Source organism: Hippocampus zosterae, chromosome 17 (genome assembly GCF_025434085.1).
Source record: "Hippocampus zosterae strain Florida chromosome 17, ASM2543408v3, whole genome shotgun sequence".
Classification (NCBI taxonomy): domain Eukaryota; kingdom Metazoa; phylum Chordata; class Actinopteri; order Syngnathiformes; family Syngnathidae; genus Hippocampus; species Hippocampus zosterae.
Window position 1 is genome coordinate 2,415,856 of NC_067467.1, and position 26,710 is coordinate 2,442,565.

Here is a 26,710-nt window from a genome sequence, read left to right on the forward strand (position 1 = left end):
ATACACATTAATGTGTGAGATATTTTATAAATTATAATAATCATAATTTCTATGGATGGCGCCGCTCAAAAATTAAGCAAGTACTACCTACCAAGGCACAATGCAGCATCTTAGATTTTGTTCAATTGCAGAGTCATGATTACCAATTCCACACTTTGGCCTCTTGTGTGAGTTAAACAAATCATCTCAATGCGGGACCCCCGGTTTCTACGGTAACAGGAAACCACTTCAAGCATTCAGACCTCCGAGTTGGGATGCATCTGTGGAAGAAACATGAATGACAATAATCTCACGATTACATTTGAAACGTCGAAGTAATAACCTTTGGCATGTGTTGAACATGTAAAACGTTCGCAGATGTACTTTTTTTTCTTCTCGGAGTTAACCAACCAGTAAGCTCTCCGTAAATCTGACCGCTGCCCGATGACGTCAGGGCGCCTTCACCGGCTCATAAACGCGGTGGTGTGTTTACAGACTGCCGGACACTTGGGGATCGCGTTTGCAGAGTGCATGTGGACTGTCAGCCTGTTGGATTACACCATGTGGAAGGGCTCCGAAGCTTTGTGGCTGTACGGACGCACACATTTAAGAAGATGACAGCTTTGGTGTTCAACCTGATGGGTTCGGGGACTTCTCAGAAAGCAACATTAAGTGTTTACACGGCAGAAATGTCCGCAACCGCAAATCCAACCATTCCCTCCTTTCAGATGACATCGGATCAACTCACCGTGGTCGCTGCTTGTTGTGAGTAAACGCTTCTTTTGTTTTCAAACAATCTTGTTCCCTTTGTTGCATTGTGATCTAGTTAAGATTTTTTCATATAATAGCTCTCGGTGGAACAAGAGATGTCATTGTATTTCTTGAATAAATTAGCACTAATGGTTTACTTTTTTATGTATAAGAACACTAGCAGGGGTGTTAAACTTTCCCTCATACAACTGTATAATCACTTGATCCTGTTATTATTATTTATTTCAAATCCAATATCATGGACAATGGGAAGGGATTTTGTGAATCGTCAAAGTAAAAGCTTGGTGAAAATAAATGCTTGTAAAACCAGTTGAAATGCTCGTCAAGCCAGTTTCAGTGAGGAAAATGTGAACATTTTTTTTTCTGCCGACACTTCACAAGAAACATGAAGTGGACATATTGTATTTGCTTTATGGGCCGCATAAAAAGGTGTTGTGTTTGATGTGGCGTGCTATCCTTTATTAGCCTTGACTATCAAACTGTAACGGTTCTTCGTTGGCAGGTACGTCACAGAAAATACAATGTTCAAGTATCGTATATAAACAGGCTTTCAATCAAAATTAAATTCCAATTGGGTCAACTTTATTTTATTTCAAGTATTGTGAAAGCATTGTTTTTTTTATATCGTTGGTCTTTCGCAAGTTGTTTCACGGGAGTAAAGCAAGAAACTAGAGTCCTGCTTATCTGAGATGAACCCTTTCTTTTCTCCCGTTGTCACGCAGTTTCCTCCCTGGTGTTTTTTGTTGTGATTGCGGTGCTCCTGTCCATCATTTACCGCAAGGATCCTCAGTGCTGCAGATTGTGCTCCTATCAGGGGCCGCATGCAGATACGGTAAGCCCTTGGAGCAACAAGAAAAAAAAAAAGAAAATAAAGGCCCTTTTGTGCTGAGTGGGCTTGTGAAGTGGTCTGCATGTTTTGTTTCGATTAGAAACTGCAAAAAGCCAAGCCCGAACACACCATGTGATCTAAGGGTGTCGCAATTAGCAAGTGTCCCATTCAATTTGCAGCGCAGTGTGATAAGTTTTATATTAAACCTGATATGATCGTTGTCTTTTATTGGATTTGCCATAGCCAATTGCATTGACAATGATAAATGTGGCACTCACATCAGAGCTATTTTTGCATTGATGTAATAAAAAAAAAACGGGTTCAAAAGTTTAAACAGCAACGGCATGTATGCATTTGTATTTTTGTTCAGTGTTAGTTTCAACTAAAGATATGGAATTTGTATAGCTGCCAGTGATAGCGCCGGCGAAATGTAAACACGCCAAAGAGGTTACGCTTTCATTCTTTCTGCTTCCTCTTCCTGACTTCTTCCTCGCTTCTTTGAGTGCCTCAGGGTGAAGTTTGACCGTTATCTTCTTATTGCAGGGGCATGAGTCGCATGACTCATAGCTCCCCTCACCACAACTGACAGGAAACTCTGTTTTTAGTTACAGTTTTACTGGAGACAGCGTTTAAACGCACCAAAGAACTAACAGAGCGTTTCACCAAGAACAAACTGAGTTGAACTGAGGCTTTGGCCACATGTGGTTGATAAGAGAACACATAGCCCGGTCAAGAGTCCATCCCCATCCTGTGCGCCAAACACTTGACATCATTTAGGATAACTTGCGGGCGGTATTTCAATGCGACCGAAGAACCACGATGCAATTTTTGGATTTAATTTGGCGTTTTGCTGTCAGCGCTGTTTTTGAAGAAGAGTGAAGACCGCACAGGGGAAACAAATGCAAATGCACTTGTTCATTGTGTCGCTGTGGCACATTTCCATGTCTTCGACTTCATCGTCACATACCTTCCCCTGCTTCAGTTTGCACCATGAATAGTGGACAGATCCTACTGTGGGTGTTGGGGACGCAAGGAGACAATAGGTCTCCTTTTGAGTTTGCGTCGGTGAAAAAGGCACACTGCCCTTGGGATCCTCCCCCCGACTTCAGTACTGATTTTACACGGTTGTGCTTTTTCACACAAGCTGAGTCAATGGCTGGGACAAAAGGACAACCCTGCTTTTTTTTTCTTCTCTTTCCCGTTTTTGCCTCTTAAAATTATGAGCCAGTGAGGGAAAATGACCCCTGACATTAAGTTTTTTTTTTTTTGTGTCATCTTAGTCTCACCGGAATGATTTGAAGGCTCATTTGCGTGCATCCCTGAAAATATAAGTGATGCCATTGTGCATCATGGCTTGGGAAAAGTTTAATAATTCCACACAACCCGGAATTTATCACATTAAAAAAAACTCCACTTGTGTTCAGATTTTAACATCCTGCTAAATTTAGCCAGACAACAAATTGACTTTGCTCCCCTAACTGAGATTACATGGTCATAATGTGTAATGGAGTGTGCTCGTTAAGCGGTACCTACCGCAGTTAAAAGGGGAATGAAGAGATGCTGAAAAGGCCACACTGTGTGGTTTGTTGCCTAGGGACTCCGATGACACAGTAGGACGCCATATTGTTCCCTACACAAAGGACACTCATTTAGACACAAGACAATTACCTCGTTTTCCTCGCAGGCTTTTTTTTTCCCCCCTCAAAAGTTGCCAGCACTTCATATAGTGAGACGTTGACAGGTTGTGATGTAAAAGGGGGTGGGAATGGGAGGGGGCATGGAATTCAGAGGGTGGTGGTCTTATAGATGAGATAATTTATGGTATTGCTAAAGCGGCTAGTACCCACAGTGGTTAAACAAGGCATGAAAAGTAGGCCAAAAGGAACAAAAATCTGACATTTGGGAGTGCTTAGTCAACTTATTGGCTGACAGTTTTTCTTTTTTCCCCCCACATGCTTTTATCATTTCTTGTTTTACAGGATGCTCCTCCTCAGTTCTACAGCAGCAGACAGACACTGGTGGGATCACCTTGTTTAGAGCAGACGCGCTTTCCAGATGCTAGCGTCACTGATGTAAGCGAGCCATGGCGCGGGCTATATACGTGTGAACACATGATAAGTCCATTGGGAGTTGCACAACGTTTGTCTCATGTGATGAAGTATTGTTCGAAGAAGCATCGTGCAAGTGCATCAGTCAAAACTGAACGGCATTATTTGCAAAAGTGCAATTTTTTAATCGAGCTCTTGTATTGGATCTTGTTAGGCATTGTGCAACCTAATGAAGAAGCGAGTGAAAGTGTGTCGTGTTGAGTTAATTTTTCAGCATTGCCCAGGGACGCTGCCTTAGGAACATAATTAAAAAAAAAATAAAATAAAATGTGAACCTTGAAGTATAAGACAATCAACAAACATTGTGGCAATTTCTGTGAATATGGCTTATGGGTCCGGCTTGCAATTGTCAAAGAATTCATTAAATAAAGGAAAAATACGTAGACTCATTATTCATAATAAAGTTTCCAAGACACAAACGTGTTGTGGTTCGGTTAAAAATGGCTGTAAAGCATTACCTGGACAATCATTGGCATATGAAAACACGTGTCATGTGTCTCTGTTCCCAAATAATGACCTTGCAGTGTTTTATGGCCCGCGTGTTACAATATGTGCAGGGGAGTCAGCTGTTCTATGTCGGCCTGCCCTCCAGCTACAGTCTGCCCTCTCTGGAGGCCCCCCTGCCTCGGCTGCCCTCCTACGAAAGTGTCCGAAAAAAGGATCGCCAGAGGCAGATCCACATGATGATTGCAGACCGCTTTGGCCTCAATGGGCCCATTGAAACGGAGGTAGGATGCGTACGACTCGATGCAGGCATGCTTGCTGGATGACGATGGAGTCTTATTTCCCATTTTATGTTACAAATTGGAAATCAAGATGAAGTTGCTCCACTATTATACTAATCATGACGCTTATATCGCAGGTTTTGTATCCACGACAATCAGAGCTCATTTGAAAATAGATTGCATTTGGGACCCAAGACGCAAAACATGCTATTAGCTCATCTGACGCTCATTGCCGCGTTTCAAGGTTTTACAGTGTTGATTTTTCGCTGAACTTTTGACTCGCTTGAGCAAACAAGGTAATGAGAAAAAGGCACATAATTAAAGCTAGCTCACAAGCAGTGTCCAAGAGAGCTGCTCAAATATCTTTTGCCCACAAAGTGTTCATCTTTGGTCTCTTATTATCCAACATTCTTCACAGCCACCTCCATCATATGAGGAGAGTGTCCGTCAGTCTGTGGAGCTTCCGCATCACATCCTCTCACCACGTTTGGATGCTTCGCCCACACTGAGTGACCACACCAGCTCTGCACCTGCTGTTCAAAATGAGGCACCTCGTCCAGACAACTTTGAGAGCAGCGACAATGTTCTTCCTGTATGATACTAATTGAGTCTGGAAGACATTTGATGAATGAGAAGAACTGGACAAACGGCGGGAATTTAAAAACCATACAAGGGTTTGGAGCATTCATCACAAATCTGCTGATTGAAATACCTCAAGGCTGACTTTGGGATATGAGGAGCTGGGCAACCAAAGAAGAGCTGCACACATTTTTGTGCAATGCACCGTGAAAAAGACTTAATGATGCTGGTACAACTTGAATAGGATGGTGAAATAGAGACTGCATGAAAACTGTGACCCAAAGGACTGAAAATGCCAAAAAAGGAGTGTTGGGGATTTTTTGGGTCATAAAAATATTGTGTCTGTGAAAGTTAGTTTTAGCTTTGCTGTTTGTACAGGGCAAAAAAAAACCGTACTTTTTTCTGATTTCCATTTGTAGGACAATTTTTGAGGGGACACAACCTTCAACCGCTCATAAAATAATTGGGGGGGGAGCCCAGATGTTTACATTATTTTAATTCATTCAGAACAAAAAACACAAGACAAATGGGAATCAAATTGTACTGGTCAACAGCAGATGTATTTTTGACCATTATTTAAAAAAATGTCCACATTTTTTTTCTTGCACATCAGGATTTTGAGATATTTTCATTTTCTCTCTCTCTCTCTCTCTCTCTCTCTCTCTCTCTCTCTCTCTCTCTCTCTCTCTCTCTCTCATATATATATATATATATATATATATATATATATATACATATACACACACATATTTTTCTGATTGATTAATACCTTCATTTTGGCCTATTTAAAAAAAATATCTACATTTGCATCAAATGTATTGAAATTTGTTTGTATTACCACAGTACCAGTGCTGATGTCAAATTTCAAATCATTTGCTATCGATATTAGCACAGTTACTTATTTCATAGCAGACAGTGGCGACCTCATCATGACCTCAGAAACATGGCTGCCAAGTCTGCCCATAGTTATGCCGGCAAACGACGGGAAAAGCCGAAGTTCTCCGAAGAGCCGAGCGTCAGTGTAATTCGTAAACAAGGTCGGACGCTGCAGCACGCAGTGCAACTCCTCATCTTTTACGCGAGGATAGTACGGACTGAGTTGCTTCCTGTGGCGTGCGACAAGAAAGGTAGGTAATGTGTGTTTCGCGACTAAAACTGCATCAAAAAAGTTCGATGTACGAGCCCTTTTAATGAAGGTAGCGCGCATAATGTGGAGGCACGGTTGTTATATTGCGCATTTGGTGCAGTCGCCAGTCAGGTGCGTTGACGTCGTAATCTTGGTCGCTCGGGCACCGAGAGGAAAGCTGCATGGTCATTCATTGCGCGTACATTAATAAACATTTTACGTGTTTTTCATCCGAACATTTTTGAAAGATTTCCCTAAAAAGTATATGGGAAATGTATATAATTTTGCATTTTCTTTCAGGATTGTCACGTTACCAATCGGACCCTTTGTGACATTCATCGGGAAGGACTCCCACAACAGGCAGACAAGATGTTTCAATGTTTTCACTTCATTGCTGAACCCATCAAAACCATGACAATCAAAATAAAGGTAACCCAGTGCGCCAGAGTGTAATGTGTAAACTGAATTTGCTTTTGGCCCGCGGGTCACCTTGATGAATGAGTCAGTTGATCGAATACAGTAGTATTTTTAAGTATTCACACACACACCATGACCAAAATATTATCCCAATCATTACCATGACTGCATTCCAGAAAGTGACAATTTTGGAAAAATTTTGCATGCAATTGACTCAAAAAACAGAGAGAGCGAGAGCAAGAGAAGCTGGCAAGAAAGTTATTGCATTTCTGGAATTGGTGTGGAGGTGAAATGTGGCACAGAATGTGATGGGATGGGTTTTGTTCTTCGATGACAGGTATCAGAGACAATTGGTGTATTTGATAACTCCTTACCAGTCTAACTTGAAATGAAGGCAGCAATTACACTACAGTCACCAAAACTATCTTTTAATGGCACCCGAAGGTTGCTTAACTTGCTTTTTCGTTTATTAAATCAATTAATTTGCACCTGGAGAAAAACAGAAACAAACAGTAGCTCCCAATGTACCCCGGTGTTATGCGGAGCTTGGGGGGGGTATAACCTAAGCCTTTCAAAAAAATAATTTATTCTAGTTTGCCCAATGGGATCTTTACAAATGGAGCAGTACAAAAACTGCAAGGTCGTCACTTCGTCAGCACTCTTAAAGTGCTCAAAGCTCTTTCTATGTCAACTTTCCAACCCCAAATCTGTGACAGACAAATGTCCTCGATTTGCCTTTCAGACATCGAGCATCAAATCCAAGAAAAAGAAGACGCCAGATTACTTGGATGAAGAGCAGCTACTTATTGTGGAACTGGCTCGAGATCTTGGCCGAGTGTGCCAGGTGTAATTGACACTTTCTACACCGGTTATGTCATGATAGTCAACTTGTGACGGCGTATTGCAGAGGTGTCAAAACAAATCCACTCATGTGGTTGTGCCCTCTCAACTCACCCATGCATCAGTATCTTCTAATTATGATGATCCATCAAAAGAGAGCACAAATGCCTCTGCCATCTGTCCTACTTTGTCTGGTTGCTTACCAAATTTCCTCCTATGTGGTCATGGAAGCGCATTTATTTCAATGCAGGGAGGAATACAAATTTTTTTTGGGTGAAGGTGTTTACTCGGCGTTAGACTCTTAGCGCTTCTGCAAACTACAGCTTTACCATTGTGTGCTCTTGTAAAAGCTGTGACACATGGTAGTATTGACGATAGTAAATGTAATGTTTTCCAGGACTTGCATGACCAAAGGAGTTTATGATGAATTAAGATAAGATAAGATAAGATATCCTTTATTCGTCCCACAATGGGGAAATTTACAGCCTCCAGCAGCAAGAATGTATGTAGAAAGAAGAAAGGAGAAAGAGAAAAAACAACAACAAACAACTTTCAATTAAATACAATATGAACACAAATGGATAAAAATTATTATTATTATTATACCAGAAATGAATTCATGAAATCATATATGAAATGAGAGTCAAAGTACAATATTTATTGCAAAACTGACCATAGCGGATTGTGTGTTGATTTTTTTTTTTTTTATCCTCTCCACCAAAACCATCACTGACTTGCTTCTCTGTGTCCACTGAAGAGCGCATCAATCCTGGAGCACGTCTGGAACAAGGATGAGACTTGGCCAACCCCTCTCTGCTGGGTCTTCATTCTCGAATGGGCATCCATGTTAGGGAGAAAGGTACTTATAATGGTCCTTGTACGGAAATATGAGACGCGACCCATCGGGGGTGGTTCGGGGTTTTACACAGTAACACATGCGGCGTGACTTTTTGTCCGCAGAACAGGCCCATGCAGACCGATGGCTGGCCAGAAGCTGATGGTGACGAAAAGTGTGATCTGACGAACCAGCAGGACATGCAGAAGGCTAAGTTGGACCTCCTCAAATGGATGAAAGACCTAAAAGCTCAGCCTGAGGCAAGTCGCTTGAACTGATTTTGTTCCTCCCCAAATTTCCATCGCGTGTTAATTTGACCCGCGCCTCAAAAAGTATTATAATTCATTGTGATGTAGCAAAGCGTTCAGCTGGGGGAAACTGTGTCAAACATCCTGGAGGACTTGAGTTCAGCTTGGCGCTGGGGCCGTGTGCCAAACCTTCTGTGTGCCATGGAGCTGGTTTTGTGGACTGTGATGCTGCAGGATTCAGATAAGGTCGGTGCATATTTCAATTGATATGTATCATAGCAAAGACTGAGCTTTCGTTTTTGTAGCCGCAGGATACAATCCCACAGCAATGGTTGATGTGGAAGCAGAAAACAAAGATTGGTAAGAGCAAAATGTTAATTTTTTATTTACTGTATGTATCAAATTGTTTTGGTTTGTTTTATGATTATCTATTGATTTCTTGCATTTTTTTTCAGGTGCTATACCCTACATTCCTCAACCAGGTCAGTGATCTGTTGATCGTTAGACAACCACCTCAGGTGTACACTTACCTAACTGTTTCTAGTGTTTAAACATACTCAAGCGCTTCACTGGAGTAAAATGTGCGTTTTTTTTTGGCCAGTGTGGGAATGGATCACAGATGCTGCAGGTACAGTGTCAATCCTATCGGCGTTCATATTATCAACCCTACCTAGCCTATCTTGTTGTTAATTCAAGAATTGTATGTTCTGTGTCAGTGGAAGTGATCCTGAACCAAGATACAGCCAATCCTGATCTTCTCATCTCGGGTGATGAGAAGAGAATGCGTTGTGGCTTTGAAAGGAAAGATATCCCCAATTACCACCAGCGCTTCGATGGCTGGTGGTGCGCTGTTGGAATGGTAGGCTATGAATCGGGCCGCCACTACTGGGAGGCGGAGGTGGGTGAGCGAGACTGGCGGGTGGGCGTGGCCAAGGAGTCCGCTCTGAGGAAAGGTTTCAAGTCCCTCAACACTGACACGGGTTATTTCACCCTGCGTCTGGAAAGGGGCACTGAGCTTAAGGCACTCACCGTGCCCTTCACTGCCCTGCCGCCAGGCCTCATCCCTCGAAAGGTGGGTGTTTACCTCGACTACGATGGTGGCCAGCTGTCCTTCTATGACGCGGACAGACATGTCCACATCTACACTTATAATGAGCGCTTCCGAGAGAAGCTCTTCCCACTGTTTGGCACAGTGGAGATCAATGATGATCTGGTGATCAGGACTCCTGAAGCCAAAACCCAATGTCTCTGCGCCACATCCTGCCTGTGGGGTTGATTTCATTCCTCGTCAACCTTTCCTTCAATATATCCAGTAGATATCCTATTAAGGAATTTCAAGGTTTCAAGGTTATGTAAATATACTAATCACTGGGAGGAATCAAAGATCCTGCTGTCAGAGCCCGTTGTTGTGCTTTCAAATAGCTTCAAGGTGTGACCACTCTCTGTGCTACTGCTACTTTCCTCGTTCCTACACTCAAATTGAAAACTGTCCTCACATATTTGGTGTTTGGAAGGAGAACTGTAGAATATACATTGTCGTGTACTGTAAGAGTAATCATATACTGAATAAAGGAAATGAATGATGGTACTTGCTGTCTCTTGTTTAATTCAATAGGTGTCACATTAACAGTTTAGTAATTATAAGGATAATCATCGTTTGCGGTGGAATGCCTAGTGACAAATGTAAAATAAATGCAGATAAAATATATACAAAATAATAGCAAAATATACAAATATAAATATTGAGAAACCGCCCATCACACTGTTTGACAGTGGGCAACACATTACTGACAAACTTATATCAATTATTTAGCAAAATTAATTCATGTACCCTTCCTACTTAACACTGACCAAGGGTGAACCAAGTTGAACATGATTTTTTTCCACAGTAAACAACCACATTGGAAGTCTAAAAAAATATATCTACATTTCTGAGCACGAATTAAGTGACAATCTATTTGCAGTTACAGCGTATTAGACTGAATAAAATGCTAAGGATGGTATAAGTTGTCATTTCAAATGACTTAACTTTTGAAGAGGTCTATAATTTAGAATAAAACAGCAGCGACTCAGCGAGTGTTTTACATGAAAATTATTTTTTTGAAATTCAGTAGGCTGCGGTGTTTAAAAAAACGCATTACGTTGTAATCATTGGATATTCTTTTTTGTTGTCAAAAACTATTTTATTCATTACTAAGTCTTCCAATTAAATTATTTAACTGCCAGGAGGATTCAATTTTAAATATTTTACCATTTCGAAACAAAGTTAAAAGAGGATTATTTACAGTGTTGGCGATGATGTCATCAATGAGCGACGCCACCACTGAGTTATGCCAATGGAGGCGCGAGTAACAACACTAACTTTAAAACAAGCTTTAAATACCCATTTTGGGTTCGAGGACTTTAGATCTAAAGTGCAGGAAAATATCGTCAAAGCAGTTATCCAAAGTAAGTCAATAATCAAGTGCATTGACGGATTTGCTCCCGCGCATTAATCTCCTCTGATTGCCCGAATTTAGCCAAGGCACAACAAAAAAGGAACATGACTGTTTCTCATCGTTAGCTGTGACGATGGATATGAAATATTGCTGACAGGTTGTTTTAGAAAGGTTAAAGGTGTGTCTTTCGGCAGGTGGCAGGGATGTGTTTGTGTGCATGCCCACTGGGGCAGGAAAGTCCCTGTGCTATCAACTGCCTGCTGTTCTGGCTGCAGGAATCACGCTGGTTATTTCCCCGCTAATTGCTCTTATTCAGGTCAGTTGAGTTTCATAATCCACTTTTAAATCTTGCCACTCACCACTGTTTCTATGTTTTTTTTTTCTTCCAGGACCAAGTGGATCACTTGAGATCCCTGAACATCCCTGCTTGCTCCATCAACTCCAAGCTCGCAGTAGGCGAGCGCCGTGTGATTCTTACAGATTTGCAGAGTGCGAGCCCAAAGCTCAAGCTACTCTACATTACACCAGAGATGGTAGCTTCACCATCATTCCAGCCTTACCTGACTGACTTATCCTCCCGGGGCCTGCTGTCCTATCTGGCAGTGGATGAGGCTCACTGTGTCTCCCAGTGGGGTCATGATTTCAGACCAGACTACCTCAAACTGGGTGAATTGCGTGCTCGCTTGCCTGGGGTTCCCTGTGTAGCACTCACAGCAACAGCGCCTAAAAAGGTCCAAGAGGACATTGCTCAGTCCCTGAAGCTGCGTCTGCCGCTTTCTTTCACTACGCCGGTCTTTCGAAGTAATTTGCATTATGATGTCATCTTCAGCGAGCTTCTTCCAAACCCCTTTGCTCACCTCCATGCTTTCATTCAGAAGGCACTGGCTCTCGGTGGTGGCTCTAATGGACAGGTTGGTCGTTTATAATGCATCATGACACGCATAGAACCGGTTGATACCTACAGTATTTTAGAAAGTAAGGTATTTGGTCCTGCAGAATCCTGACTTCTATGATATTCTCGGACAGGGTTGTGGGATTGTATACTGTCGGACCAGAGAAGGTTGTGAAACCGTAGCCCATCATCTTACTAAACTCGGTGTCCTGGCAAAGCCTTACCATGCTGGTAAGTCTTCTTATACTGTAGGAGGAATGGAGAGACTGGGAATCAAGTGGTTATGAGGAGTAATTATTATTTTTGTCTATGTTCAGGTCTGAAGACGGGAGATCGCACAGAGGCACAGAGTGACTGGATGCAGGGAAAAGTGACCGTTATTGCAGCCACTATCAGTTTTGGTATGGGTGTAGACAAGGCTAATGTAAGGTAAAACTTGTTTTTTTCCCCCCGTCCATCTTGTTTAAATCACTGTATAGCTACAGGGGGCTTTCTGTTATGACCACAGGTTTGTTGCCCATTGGAACCTTGCAAAATCCATAGCCAGCTACTACCAAGAATCCGGGCGAGCAGGAAGAGATGGACTGCCGTCCTTATGTCGCATTTACTACTCCCGGAAAGACAAAGAGCAAATTATATTCCTCATCAATAAGGAGGTTGCACGAAAAAGGGTCAGTATGGCAGCAACAACTGTAGCAGTAAGAAAGAAAAAAAAACTAGCGCTTTACATGATTCCACCATAATCTCACGATCGTTTAAAAGGTGTGATTTTTGACTGCAGGAAAAACGAAACTCTACAAAGGAATCAGACAAAACAGCCATTACAGACTTTGAAGCCATGGTGCGTTTTTGTGAGCAGGAAAGGTAAGTGACAATGTCACACACGTGCTTATTGGCTTGTAGCAGGATAGTCAAGCAAACGTCTGTGGCAAATAGTTACCACTTTGCTTTGTACATTGACTACTACATTTTTAGTGTTTCATAAGGAAGGATTAGTTGGAAACGAATCGGGTTGTTTTTTCTTTTCTGGACAGCAGGGGGCAGACTTGACCAGTTAAGAAGCAAAACTGGTTTCCGGATGCTCTCCAACTGCCAACAGCAGCTCGTTACAATCAAACACATTCCTTCCGAATGAAGTTAAAGCAGGCAGAGAAAACTATTTGAATTTGTTCTGAACTAGATTTGAAAAAAAAAGCACGTTGACCTAAATCGTCATGTTTTCTGGACCCAACTTCCGTTTATGGGGTGACATGTTTAATTATGGTTTGGTTGTGTCCCATCCTTTAGCCAGGAGCTCGGTGCGCCCGGCTGATTCAAGGAATGTCGATTGTCTTGATAGTCAGCTTCAGAAGGTGTGTTGAGCAGTGAGTCAGGGCATCGTTGTTCGTGTCAGTTGCTTTTGAGGGCGGGGCCTCTTGAGTCCCATCACAGGTTGTCTCGGTCAGACTTGGCACCCTTGGTGCAAACCTGTTTTGAAGTTTGCGTGGTTTAAATGAAGTTAATGACGCTAACTGGTGTACAAAATGGGTGTAGTTGAGATGCCTTCAAATGTTTGCCCCCTCCTTTTTGTCCCTGCGGCAACAGCAGCAGCAGCAACAAGAGTATGTCGTGCAGATCAGGACAGCCATGGCAACAACCACCACTGCAGGAGAGCAAATAAACATTCCGTTTGACCGGAATCCAGATCCTTATTCACACCAGAGAGCGGCGACTCACAGATGAATGTTAAGAGGATGAAGAAACCCCCCAACTCGACTGGGTTGGCACTGGGCAAACTCTGTAGCTTGGCCCAAATTTTGCCGAGGAGATTCACCGCTTGGTCTTTGGGTTCCATCCTAATGAGGCAACAAAAAGCGAAGCATACATTGTCGGAACGCTCCAAAATAGTTTGCTTGGAGACCCTTCTGACATTGTCAGCAGGGTCAATATACCGAAGGCTTCCCGTCATAGTGAGAGGCCTGGCGTGGTACCAAATGTCAACAGCAGCCATATTCAGGTACAACGTCAACATTACAGTGTCGCCACTAGGGGGACATGCAATCTTACAATTGGCACTCATAAAAACCGAAAGTGGTCAAATGTAGTTCATGTTGACACCATGAAGTGCTAATGTAGTGAATGCGATGGCATCGTATCCAGGTCCAGATTGGAAAGACCTTGGCAACAGTTTGGCTTTGGCCACAGAGTCCTTTTCCTCATTCGGCAAGTCAATGAGCGCGACCTTTAGGGATGGCGCCGATTTTCGGCCAGGCCTGTTTCATGAGTTTATTTCCTTTTCTATCCGTTGAACCAGAATTCAAAAGCGACATCAGACTTTACTTTACTATTTTTCATGTATTAAGGGCGGCCCGGTAGTCCGGTGGTTAGCACGTCGGCTTCACAGTGCAGAGGTACCGGGTTCGATTCCAGCTCCGGCCTCCCTGTGTGGAGTTTGCATGTTCTCCCCGGGCCTTTGTGGGTTTTCTCCGGGTGCTCCGGTTTCCTCCCACATTCCAAAAACATGCATGCTGATTGGACGCTCTAAATTGTCACTAGTTTGTGAGTGTGAGTGTGAATGGTTGTTCGTTTCTGTGTGCCCTGCGATTGGCTGGCAACCGATTCAGGGTGTCCCCCGCCTACTGCCCGAAGACAGCTGGGATAGGCTCCAGCACCCCCCGCGACCCTTGTGAGGATCAAGCGGCTTGGAAGATGAATGAATGAATGAATAATTCTACATCTTTTTTTTCCCTTTCCTTTTACTCTTATTTCTTTCATGAACAGAGGGATACCCGGAATTTTGTCCACGGGTGTGAAGGCCACTTTTTTAGTATTTGCAGTTTGGCACAAATGCCAAAACGACTCACCTGCGCTTGTTGTCTTTGTTTCGACAGACACGGCACGCAAATCCCGACTGACTCTGAGCATTGACAAGTCGGTGTCGAACAGACCGGTTGACAGCATGGCATTTTCCCCTGACGGTCTTACCTAGAATGTGCGTTGTTTTTGTCGCCGGAACGAGCAGTTCATTATCCAGAGTTCAGATTAGCCCCCATCCCGAGATTAGGAGATACGCTGTAATTCTTCAGGAAAAAAAAAATACACAGAGCATGAAACCAACATGCTGCTTTTGGTCCACTTTGGCTTTTTAGGTTGAGCTCTTCGCGAGGTGTAACATTACTTACCGCAGTTTGTTTTTCTTCCCAAGCTGTTTTTCCAGTCCGAGCCGGGAGTCGCAAAGACTCTTTTTTTGTGTGCTTCTCTCTTTCTCCACCTCTTTTGTTGGAAACACTTTCTGTCTTCTCATGGCTGCATCAGCAGCGTCCCCCTTTCCTGCAAGGTAGTCTGCATGTTGTTAACGTGGCCCCCCCAGCGCACCGCCTTTGTTTACGTGCGTGCGCACGCGCGAGTGCGTGTGAGTGTGTGTGTGTGTGGGTGTGTGCTCGCTCGTGCGAAGACAGACTGTTGCGTAATACGCGCTCTCACTGAGGCTTGCTTTCCCCTTATTTAACAGTAGAGGAATGTCGGTGGAAAACATGAAGTAGAACAGTAACTGCTTGTCTCGGATACATACTGGAACTCTCAGCACAGCCGCCTTCATTTTTCAACATTTTTTTTTTACCGGTTGAAGCTGTCGCTAACTTCCCCCAACGAGATCGCGCAACGACACTCCGAAGCAGTCTGGAGGCAGAGCTCAACTCCCTGTTGTCAATTGTTCTGGTAGACGGGGAAATTGTCCCTCCCACGTTTGCGATGGAATGTCGAGTGGAATGAGATGTAAACAAAGGCAGCATTTAAAGAAAAAGGAAAAAAAAATGTGGTTAATAGCAACACACTGAATCACTTAAGGCTGTTTCTGTTTCAGATTTACAGATCTCGACACACGGTGCTGTTCTATACCGCGTAGAATTAGTTTTCTGTACATTGATTCAGTCAGTGATGAATTATTTGCCGCTTCCCCGCCATGATATCCCATCGTCGCCATCCCCACTATGGTGGTGAACTGCCGTGCGTTTGAGTTTGAAACGGAATCAATGGGGCGGCCCGGTAGTCCAGTGGTTAGCACGTCGGCTTCACAGTGCAGAGGTACCGGGTCCGATTCCAGCTCCGGCCTCCCTGTGTGGAGTTTGCATGTTCTCCCCGGGCCTGCGTGGGTTTTCTCCGGGTGCTCCGGTTTCCTCCCACATTCCAAAAACATGCGTGGCAGGCTAATTGAACACTCGAAATTGTCCCTAGGTGGGAGTGTGAGCGCGGATGGTTGTTCGTCTCTGTGTGCCCTGTGATTGGCTGGCAACCGATTCAGGGTGTCCCCCGCCTACTGCCCGGAGACAGCTGGGATAGGCTCCAGCACCCCCGCGACCCTCGTGAGGATCAAGCGGTACGGAAGATGAATGAATGAACGGAATCAATGGTCACGTGTGTACAAGCCATGCACAAAATAACTTGTAGCCGCCTTCTGAGATTCAAAGCGAGACGATATGAATTTGCCACGATGTCGCCTGTCCTCCCTTTAGTTGCCGCCACGCCACCATTTCCAAGTTTTTCGGGGACCAGCCGCCGAACTGCTCAGGTGCTTGCGACTATTGTTCCAACCCGAAAGGCGTGCGGGCCCAACTGGAGGCCGTTTGCAACACCAGCATCGCCGCTCAGAGCAAAGAGCCCAGGAAGCCGTTTGGTTTTGAACCGGAGCTTTACGGAGGGGGAAAGAAGGGCTACGGCTTTGAGAGGCGAGTTCACTTTTTTTTTTTTACATGGATTTGCTGCCTTCACGCGATACAGTTTTGGTGACACTTTTGCGCCTCGTAGATTTGAGGAAATAGGCGAAAGCATTAGTGACGACGAAGCCAAGAGGAAAAAGGAATTCTCGGATCTCTTCAAGAAGCAGATGAGCTTAAGGAAGGTAATTTACCGGCATGCACATGCAAACTTGTTTGTGGGCGCAGTGTATGTGTGTTGCCTCTCAACATGTGTTCAGCAGCTGTTGACATCGTGGGCTCCCTTAAGTAAGGCCAGTTGTGGTATACAAAAATACAATAAAAGAATCCTCAGCCACCAGAAGCGTTCCCGGACAACTCCGTAGCTGCTCCTCAGCGCGACGGGCCTGCCAGACATTTCCAGCCGCTTGCTTCACTTTATTTACAAACTGGTATCGTCAAGACAGCGTTTGCTCTCCATTAATGCAGACGAGTACAAATGAACACAAGACCAGTTTGGATGTCAAGGCAAACTACAGTCAAGCAGGGGCAGTAGTAACATTTTAGAATGGGTTTTCCTTTTGGATCGTCACCTAAAATGCATCGATTTGGCAGTGCATATGTGAATCGGTACGCTTTGTATTTAATTACGGTTATGTGCACTCGTCTTATTTTTTTATTTTTAGGGACTTGACAGTGAGAGAGATGACTTTATTCCTCCAGGTAAAAATTGAATTGAACTATTAATAATCATACTTTATTATTATCATTATATCTATCCATGTGCTATCCGAGGCACTTATCATTATTATTATTTTTAAAAAACATTATTATTATTGTTATTGAGAGTAATCTTCAGGCTCAATTGTTCCCTTCTGGCAATCCCGCTGTAGATGCTGACTGCCCACTGAAAGAAGCGAGCAGTCAGCGGATCCCCAAGCTCCCAGTGAAGGTACACGGCACAAACACATTCCTCATAGCCATGGCATTAATTAGCACAGTTCCAGGAATTCGGTGACTCACGTGTCGGAAGTTGTGAAAAGAGACGGCGTAAGTGTGAAAGGGATCTCGTGTATGTGGAACAGCCTTCAAGGATGTCAATTGTGTTTCAGTCCAGAGAGCACTGCCTGACACTCTTGCAAGAGGCGCTGTATGGCCACCAGGGGGCAGACGAGCCATTTTGGTAAATATGCAGACGCACGCGAACAATGTCTGGAGAGTGTTGGTTCGAATCCGACGTGGGTGAGGTTAGGAACCGGCTTCCTACGACTTGTTTCTGTTGGGGGCTCGTGTAGACACGGAAAGGTGAGACCTAATTAAAGGAATGGAACTGTTTGGAAATGTTTATTCAGTCCACATTGGCAGCCGGTAAGAAATGTTTGGCAATCAATTACCCCCAAATTTACCATTCTTAGGGGTGAACATCCGAACAATTATCAACACTGTGCACCCAAAATGTTTATTTTAATAAAGCATGCTTGTATAATTAGCATATTCTGCATCTTCTCACTGCAGTGATCCACTGTCCTTAGCCGTGGATATTGAACTTGAGGTGTTCAAGAGAAGCAAGTCTTCCAACTTGTACAAAGCGGCAATACTAAAGAAGGTTCTGCCCAACCGCCGCATGACGATGTTGCTGAGATTTCTGTCAGGATCTACCACTGCCATTTTGACTCTCGTTTTTGTCCCCAAGGTGTCCGAGTTGAAGAAAGCGTCCGCTGTCACAGAGGAGGAGAAGAGCATCGGTGGTTGCGCCACCGAGCTAAAAGAGGAAGACAAAGCTTCCCCCTCTACTTCCGTTTCTGAGGATCTGCATGGATTCAAATCTGCTTCTGAGGTCTACTCGGTAAGTTGGCGCACCTCACATATTAATATATAACCACGTTTCCACCAGTTGTTATAATTTGCTTTGGTTCCCCCACGATACTCGCATCGGGGAGGGTAACTGACTCATCACATGCCAAAGAATTGCCCGTGGATGCCACCAGATGGCGCCAGAGCAATATTTGATCAGACTTGGCTTTGCAGAGATGGACGTGGGTGCTGAAGTCTTCACAGGCATTGAATCCGTCAGTGTAAAAACAAGGGCTTAATTGGCATTAGAATGTTAAAAAAAATTGTCTTTCAAAAGTTTATATGTTAACACATGTAGATTTTCAAGACTGTACATTTTTAGTTAATTATTAGTAAATTTTGTAAATATTTTTTGCTCCTCATCCCTCCAGATGAAGCGGAAGAGAGTTGGAGCAGGCCAGAGAGGCTCGTCCAACCCCCTTCTGGTTGCAAAAGATCTGCTGAGCGACTCGATGGTGGATAGCCCGTCCGTTCGAGAAAAACAAATTCAATGTGCTCCACAAAGAAATTGGTCGGAAGAGCCTTTGTCTGTGACATCACCCACCTGGGTGAGAGCGAGCGCCGCGGCCTCCTCTTCCGCTCCCTCGAGCAGCCCGACAAAACGAGGCAGACCGTGGAGCAAGAAGCGGCAGAAGCTGGAGGAAGCTTCCAAAAGTTCCCACTGCATTTCTCACTATTTTGTCAAGTCACAAACAATGAAAGAAAGCCAAGCGCCGCAGAGCAGCATCGTGATTTCAGATGACGATGCCGACCTGGAGCAGCAGCACTCTCCTGTCGCTTTGGAGGGCGAAAGCGGTGCTATGGAGCCAGTTCTTCAGGATGCGATGCCAGCACAGGACAGACTGGGGGGAACGGTGATCGATGATGAAGATGATGATGATGACGATGTGATGCTTCAGCAAACATCGGAACTGAATCCACAGTCTGCCACAGAGTAAGACACACTCTTGTGCTACTTGTATATTATTGAGTCATTGTCGTCTCCAATGTGATAAATTTCCTCGGGCTGAACAGTTAACCTTTAATTCATTCATTCATTCATCTTCCAAGCCGCTTGATCCTCACTAGGGTCGCGGGGGTGCTGGAGCCTATCCCAGCCGTCTTCGGGCAGTAGGCGGGGGACACCCTGAATCGGTTGCCAGCCAATCGCAGGGCACACAGAAACGAACAACCATTCACACTCACACCTAGGGACGATTTAGAGTGTTCAATCAGCCTGCCACGCATGTTTTTGGAATGTGGGAGGAAACCGGAGCACCCGGAGAAAACCCACGCAGGCCCGGGGAGAACATGCAAACTCCACACAGGGAGGCCGGAGCTGGAATCGAACCCGGTACCTCTGCACTGTGAAGCCGACGTGCTAACCACTGGACTACCGGGCCGCCAACTTTTAATTCACTCATTCAAATTAACTTTTAATTATGCATACGTGTATTTGATTTGTAGTGTCTCGTTACCACATCAGTGACTCACAAAAGCACTGATGTAAAAAGCCACGCATTGGCTTTGCAGTGTCGTCATGTTTTGATTTATTGATTTATGTAAGTTCTCGTGGTGGACACTTATGCTGCAAGTCAGTTCCTCGTACTGTTAAAAAAAAAAATCATTATCACGCGTCTTCACTTGTACTAATTGCAGCCGTTTCATTTCTCACTCAGACACAACACAACAGAAGACCACAATCCAGCCGTGACAAAATCGGTACGTCTCCGTCAATTTTTAGGATGCTCCCTCCCTACCTCCCTTCCTCCCTCCTGACTATCGACACTTTTCGAATCAGGCGTACGCTCCAGAGGCCGTACGAAAGCAGCCTCCTCCGGTAAAACGAGGACGCCTGGCGGGCAACAGCGACAGCAAAGTCGCTTTCGACCCCGCCGTACGGCCGACTGTCGCGCACACGAGGAAGGAGTCGACGACGGCTGTGACACTGAAAGAGGCGGCTAACGTGGTGGTGCGCTACCTGGACCCTTTTTACACTCGGGGGAAGTTTGCCAGCAAGGTGCGAGATGAGCAGATCTCAAGATGGTTTCCAAATCCCAGAGGCAAGCTCGATCATGTTCTTATTTTATTTTTTTGGGGGTCGGTAGGAACTGTTCAAGTCCTTCGCTCGCTATTTGTCCCACCTTATCGCGGAGGAGGGGACTGTTCGAAAGGGTCAGGGTAAGATTGTTGCTCTCAAAGTTTTTCTTCCATAAAAAAGACTGTTTAACTTTTCTAATACTTTTGCACATTTGTTTTCTCTCACTCGTTCGTCTCTGTGGGCCCTCAGTGAAAGCGGAAGCCAAGGCGCTCATCAGGCAGTTCTTCTGCGAGGTCAAACGCTGCGAGAGCGAAGCGGACTGGAAAGACCTTAAAAGACGGGACTCTTGTAAAAGCGCACCAGATCAGCAACTGCCATGACGAAATGAATCATTTGGGGGATTTTTCTGTTTGTGCCTTCTTTTGGTCACATTAGCTCAATGCTTCTGTGCATGCACACTCGCTGACGAGGTTCAACTTCCAAATGTTCGAGTATTAGAACTTTTGATGCTCTGCTCTTGAATCTGGAGCGGCCAAATGGATGTAAGATATGAATAACACACAATGTTATGGCTTTGGTTCAAAGTGTAAGACTGTTGAAGAACATTTAAATTATTTTGTTACAGTTAACAGTTTATGTGAATAAAGAAATGTTCTGTCCTTTTAATTCTCATGTTTAGTTTTTTGTGTACGATTTTTTTGGGGGGTAATATTTTACAAATGAACCATAAAATGGCTGTGGAAAATAAGCCAAAGAGTGTGGGTTCTGTCGTTAAGATGCTAAGAGATGTTAATGCAGGTCACATGATCTGTAATGATTAATAATTTTTTTCACCTGCGCCGTACATAACGACGTTGATCAGATTGGAGCGCAATGCTGTTTGCGCTGTCATGTTAAAAGGTGACGTCACCTTTAGTTGAGCGCTGCGTTCAAATGTTACTCGTTCAATATAAAAGGTCCAATTTCACTTCGTGAAATACCCTATTCGAGCTACTCGTGCTGTGTTTTTTATATGTAGGTATGCGCCCCCCCCTGAGGGTTTGTGAAGGTACTCTAGCTCGTGCCTGAGATTTTAAATCGTCTGTGTAAAAAATTGATTTAAAATTAGTAAACTAAATATTTCAGGAAAATTTAAGTTTTTGAAATTACTTTCACATTTAGTAGGCTATTCAATTTCATTCTAAAATCCTAGAGTCTCCACCATACCAGAATGGTTCAACTCAACCTTTCTGAAGCTACCTAGGGTCGCCTGTCAATCATTTGAAAACTTTATTTAAAAGAAGCATTTCTTTATGAAAATACATCTTTGCTCTGATCCCAAAGAAGCAAAGTTTATGTTGACCTATGTTATGCTCAAATCTTGATTTTTATCATTCATATTAATGTTTTAAAATCTTTTTTTATTCCAAAATAAATCAACCACAACACTGGACTTTACTGTCTTGCATCGATAGTGATTTGATTATTGGCATATTTATAAAAATGAGCTTTGTCATACTTGGGTATTGCCATATTTATGAACATGAGCTTTGCCTCCCTTGGGCCACTGCGGGTCATATTTCCCGAGCTCCTTTGAACGCCTCAGTTGCACAGAAGCGTGGACGTGCATGATGCTCATCAAAGGCTGATGGTACCAACGCATAAGAAGCACTTCTGTTCTGTTGCACCTCGCCGCGGCCCGCTGATGGAGACTCGTTGACCAGCCTTCCTCCATCATAGCGCCGCTCTTCTTTTTGTTTCAAACGCTTCTACGTGCTCGGGGAGGGTAACGTCATTCCGTATTTTTTGTGGATTGTCACTTCCGGGGCAGGCGCGGCGGCGAATTAGCCGACCACTGGCCAACAAGTTGGTCGGCCTCGATGCTCCGTGCGGGCAAGATGGAGGAGTTTGTCACGGAGGAAGAAGAGCCGTGGTACGATCAGCATGACTTGGAGCAAGGTGAGGGTTTATGGTTATCGATTCACGGCGCGGGGGTGCAAATGTCTCATATTGGATAGAAGAGAGTGTGAGGCTGCCTTCTCTTCCTCTGCTGCCAATTATTTTCATCTCGTCAGTGCTATTCACCCATTTAAAAATAGCCAACGCGTTTCTCCACCATATATGTGGTATTTATGTGCCCGGAAAGCGGGCTAGTTAACACATATACTGTATAGTGTATTTTCTGCATTAAAATGTAATTCTTGAACTGTATTACTCCAAGCATAGTGTGAGTTTAATTAATCCACGTATGCCTTTCATTGGACCTGCTGGCCTCAGCATCACCCCGGCTCCTGATTACCCGGTGACCCAGAGAGGCAAAGCAGCTTTGTGGCTCATCATTGCACACCAGGAACATCCCACTTCAATGTTTTTCTGCACAAAAGTCTGAGATCATTAAGCCCCCCCTTTTTGCTTGATCTGATTAGGCAGCCACGACCAGTCCAGACCAGACTTTGGTAATTTTGCTGTATCTTGCGCAACCTTCATTCTGCATGAATTTGCCCCAGGAGCACTGCTCTTCCTGTGTTTCTGGTGACCTCTGAGGTCGTTTTGATCAGTCAGACATATGCGAATGCAGAACAAGATGTCAAGTCACGTTAATTGCATTTATGGAGCGCTCCGGCGCTGCAATTTGTCATTTTTAGCTGCAAACAGTGAGGCGAGTTGACAAATGCAGCAGTAGGAAGTGTTGCCATAGAGATTTGGTCTCGATTTAAGATAAGATGTCCTTTTATTTGTCCCACGCTGGGAAAATTTACAGTCAACAGCAGTAAGATTCACTTTTAAATCATCCTGCGGGCCTGATCAAACCTCCTTGCGGGCGTTTTTGTATAAGAAGGTGTTTTTAGCAGAAAAAAAACCCAACCTGTTATCGGAAGGCGTTTTTAGCAGAAAAAACTACAATGTATAGTAAGGCATTTTTAGAATTTTTTTTTTTTTTGCCGAAAAAAACTACCATGTATAGTGAGGCATTTTTTTGAATCGAACAAAACGAGCATGTATAGTAAGGGGTTTTTAGCCGAAAAAAACCGACCACGTATAGTGAGCCGTTTTTGGCCGAAAAAAAACGACCATGTATAGTAAGGCGTTTTTTAGCCGAAAAAAACGACCATGTATAGTAAGGCGTTTTTTGCTGGGAAAAAAAAACGACCATGTATAGTAAGGCGTTTTTAGCCGAAAAAAACGACCATGTATAGTAAGGCGTTTTTTAGCCGAAAAAACCGACCATGTATAGTAAGGCGTTTTTTGCTGGGAAAAAAAACGACCATCTATAGTAAGGCGTTTTTAGCCGAAAAAAACGACTATGTATAGTAAGGCGTTTTTAGCCGAAAAAAACGACCATGTATAGTAAGGTGTTTTTAGACGAAAAAAACGACCATGTATAGTAAGGCGTTTTTTAGCCGAAAAAAACGACCATGTATAGTAAGGCGTTTTTTAGCCGAAAAAAACGACCATGTATAGTAAGGCGTTTTTTAGCCGAAAAAAACGACCATGTATAGTAAGGCGTTTTTAGCCGAAAAAAACGACCATGTATAGTAAGGCGTTTTTAGCCGAAAAAAAGACTATGTATAGTAAGGCGTTTTTTGCTGGAAAAAAAAACGACCATGTATACTAAAGCGTTTTTAAACATGGTCGTTTTTTTCGGCTAAAAACGCCTTACTATACATGGTCGTTTTTTTCGGCTAAAAAACGCCTTACTATACATGGTCGTTTTTTTCGTCTAAAAACACCTTACTATACATGGTCTTTTTTGGGGGATAAAAACGCCTTACTATACATGGTCGTTTTTTTTCGTCTAAAAAAACGCCTAACTATACTTGGTCGTTTTTTTTTCGGCTATAAATTTCGGTCAGTGCGTTCTCCTGTATCTGTCGTTTCCCCGCCGTTTACCTTCGTCCCACTTCCTCAGACTTACACTTGGCAGCGGAGCTCGGCAAAACCCTCTTGGAGCGGAACAAGGAGCTGGAGGATTCCCTTCAGCAGATGTACATCAACAATGAAGAGCAAGTGCATGAGATCGAGGTACGCGAGTTGCTAGCTTGCCACGAAGCACCGGCTGGCGAGCTAAACGACGCATAACTTAATGTAAACTGTGCATTTGCCTACCTGAAACCTCTGATTTGTGACGAGCTTGTGCAACACACAAAGTTAGGCATACCATTTTATTTCATGTTCACTTCAACCACAATCCAAAAGCCACGTCTGGTATGTACATTACATTTTTTCACGATTACTTTCGTCAGATTCAAATTGTTTCGATGGGTTGTGTCTCTCCCACAATGTTCTCCACGTGCACATTTTTTTTTTGCGCAGCATCTGTCCAAGCAGCTCGACATGCTCCGAGAGATGAATGAGCAGCACGCCAAAGTTTATGAGCAGCTGGACGTGACCGCCAGAGAGTTGGAGATCACCAATGAGAAGCTGGTGCTGGAGAGCAAGGCCTCGCAGCAGAAAATAGACAGGTGAGCACCTTCCACCGCCGTTCGTTAATTTGCGCCGTGTCTTACCGATAAGCCACCCGAACTTCCCTGAGAAATCTTGTGTACAAGGCGACGAATCAAGCTTGGAAATAGTTCACAGGGAGCCTTTGTCCTTTCTAATTCTTCTACTCGAGTGGGTACCAATAAATCCTTGTAAAGCTGCGCGCACGGTATGCTGAGAAGTAAAATCTGCCGGATTGCTTACATAACGAGCTCTTTTTGTTACCCGCACGCGCTTGTTTACGTGTACGTGCAGGTTGACGGGCACCATGGAGACCTTGCAGGGTCAGGTGGACAGTCTGACGGGTCGGGTGGAGGAGCTGCGCACTTTGGAAGAGCTGAGGGTCGTCCGGCAGAAGAAGGAGCGCCGCAAGACGATCCACTCCTTTCCTTGCCTCAAAGAACTCTGCACTTCACCAAGGTTGCGTTAACCACGCGCGCCACGTTATTTTGTGAGATTTTCATTCAGAAATCCATCCGTCGGTGCTAATACTTGCACAATCTATTGAGACAAGAAGTAAAAGTAGCCACTGATTGATTGACAGGTGTGGTGGGTTCTTGACTATCTCATAACACACAAAATAGGGCCGGTGACTGCAGTTTTGTTTTTTCACAGTTAGCAAAACAAATGAGAGAGAGCAAAATTTTTGTTTTTTTTCCTGAATTTGTCCTCTCGCAATATACTTCAACAATTCCGCCCAAAAATGTACATAAAAAAAAAAAAAGAAACGACAGCCATTGCACTGTGTTGGCATATAAAGCAGGATTAAAGAGGATTTCACATGCACGGTTTGATTGACAGGTGTGTTGCGGTTGCCCGTTTTCAATCGTCTTTTTTTTTTTTTTTTTGAAGTTACGAGGACGGTTTCCTGTTGGCCAACCCCGGCAGCGTGGACCTCGCCGAGAGGCAGCCGGCCGAGGAGGAGAACGAGCGCCTGAGGGACATCGTGACGTCCTTGCGTTCAGCCATGGCCGCCGAGCGTTCCAAGAGGGAAGGCGCCGAGCGGGAGTGCGCCGCCGTGCTGCACGAGTTCGACCGCCTGGAGCAACGTCTGCTCGGCGCCGAGGGCTGCCAGCTGAGAGTACGCGAACTGGAGGCCGAGCTCCAGGAGATGCAGCGGCTGAGGAAATCCAGGGCGTGTCTGATGGAGGACGGCATCGAGACGTTGCTCGGCAACGGGCCCGAGACGGACACGCCGGATGAAACGAGCGCGGTGGACGCGGGAGGCGAAGTCGGCACCGGCGAGCCGGGGGGGGGCCCCGTCAGGAAAAGCTGCAGCGACACGGCCCTGAACTTGGTGATGGTGCGCGATCCGCCGGGTAGGCGCCAGGCGGGCCGCAAACGAGGCATGTCCATCCTGAGCGAGGTGGACGAGCAGTACCACGCCCTGCTGGAGAAGTACGAGGAGCTCCTGGGAAAGTGCCGGCGCGCCGAGGAGGGCCTTTGCCACGCCGAGGTCCAAACGTCACGCCCCGTCTCCAGGGACCCCTCTTTGAAGGAGTGCGGCGCGGCCGCCTCGGCCGCGGGCTCCTCGCCCGCTCGCCCCCGCGCCCCCTCCACGCCGGAGGCCTTGGAGGGCATCAGCAGGCAGGTGGAGCAAGTTGACAAACGTCTGAGTCAGAACACGCCCGAGTACAAAGCGCTCTTCAAGGAGATCTTCTCCCGCTTGCAGAAGACCAAGAGCGACGTGAGCGCCACCAAGGGCAGAAAAAGTGGCAAGTGACTTGAAGAGGTGAATTTCTTTTCCCCGACTGGGTCTGGCTCCCCCCCCCCCCCCGAAATGTTTCGTAACGCTAACCGCCAGAGTGTGCTGCCTTCATCTCCCTCGCACGCGTTGTGAACAACTGTTGGTCAATTTTGCAGGCATTAAAAACAAAAGCATTGATCGTGTTGTTGTTTTCTGTCATGGGGAGGAGGA

The 26,710-nt window shown here is 44.7% G+C and overlaps 4 protein-coding genes and 1 long non-coding RNA gene across 6 annotated transcripts; 4 read left to right on the forward strand and 1 right to left on the reverse strand.

Annotated features, from left to right (window-relative positions):
- Nucleotides 1-429: 429 nt before the first annotated feature.
- On the forward strand, nt 430-5,625 carry si:ch73-364h19.1 (uncharacterized). Its single transcript, XM_052049181.1, has 5 exons — nt 430-744; nt 1,473-1,582; nt 3,559-3,651; nt 4,245-4,415; nt 4,831-5,625. The coding sequence occupies exons 1-5, from the start codon at nt 594-596 to the stop codon at nt 5,008-5,010; spliced, it is 705 nt and encodes a 234-aa protein (XP_051905141.1). The 5' UTR covers nt 430-593; the 3' UTR covers nt 5,011-5,625.
- A 350-nt stretch (nt 5,626-5,975) lies between these two features.
- On the forward strand, nt 5,976-10,045 carry LOC127589861 (E3 ubiquitin-protein ligase TRIM39-like). The gene is made up of 9 exons (XM_052049180.1): nt 5,976-6,118; nt 6,418-6,546; nt 7,277-7,378; nt 8,132-8,233; nt 8,335-8,703; nt 8,763-8,817; nt 8,913-8,939; nt 9,059-9,085; nt 9,174-10,045. The coding sequence occupies exons 5-9, from the start codon at nt 8,659-8,661 to the stop codon at nt 9,731-9,733; spliced, it is 714 nt and encodes a 237-aa protein (XP_051905140.1). The 5' UTR covers nt 5,976-6,118; nt 6,418-6,546; nt 7,277-7,378; nt 8,132-8,233; nt 8,335-8,658; the 3' UTR covers nt 9,734-10,045.
- Nucleotides 10,046-10,720: 675 nt separating this feature from the next.
- Nucleotides 10,721-21,763, forward strand: recql5 (RecQ helicase-like 5). 2 transcript variants are annotated; one of them, XM_052049156.1, is made up of 19 exons: nt 10,729-10,905; nt 11,090-11,211; nt 11,285-11,806; nt 11,922-12,018; nt 12,105-12,216; nt 12,296-12,458; nt 12,569-12,651; nt 16,278-16,490; nt 16,570-16,663; nt 17,144-17,180; nt 17,351-17,409; nt 17,570-17,640; nt 17,973-18,063; nt 18,151-18,303; nt 18,683-19,245; nt 19,970-20,012; nt 20,092-20,310; nt 20,399-20,471; nt 20,581-21,763. In XM_052049156.1, exons 1-19 carry the CDS (start codon nt 10,788-10,790, stop codon nt 20,709-20,711), a joined length of 2,964 nt encoding a protein of 987 aa, XP_051905116.1. In that variant the 5' UTR covers nt 10,729-10,787; the 3' UTR covers nt 20,712-21,763. The 2 variants fall into 2 exon arrangements, 1 of the variants encoding a protein (XP_051905116.1); XR_007959514.1 differs by lacking the exons at nt 18,151-18,303; nt 18,683-19,245; nt 19,970-20,012; ... (1 more) ...; nt 20,399-20,471; nt 20,581-21,763 and having other exon boundaries at nt 10,721-10,905; nt 16,278-17,180; nt 17,351-17,762.
- On the reverse strand, nt 12,069-14,929 carry LOC127589882 (uncharacterized). Its single transcript, XR_007959516.1, has 3 exons — nt 14,752-14,929; nt 13,504-13,622; nt 12,069-13,429 (listed from the first exon to the last, which is right to left on the reverse strand). It is a non-coding gene; the product is annotated as an uncharacterized LOC127589882 (long non-coding RNA).
- Nucleotides 21,764-21,908: 145 nt separating the features above from the next.
- Nucleotides 21,909-26,675, forward strand: cdr2l (cerebellar degeneration-related protein 2-like). The gene is made up of 5 exons (XM_052049157.1): nt 21,909-22,269; nt 24,221-24,333; nt 24,625-24,773; nt 25,048-25,212; nt 25,645-26,675. Exons 1-5 carry the CDS (start codon nt 22,191-22,193, stop codon nt 26,513-26,515), a joined length of 1,377 nt encoding a protein of 458 aa, XP_051905117.1. The 5' UTR covers nt 21,909-22,190; the 3' UTR covers nt 26,516-26,675.
- The last annotated feature ends 35 nt before the right edge of the window (nt 26,676-26,710 follow it).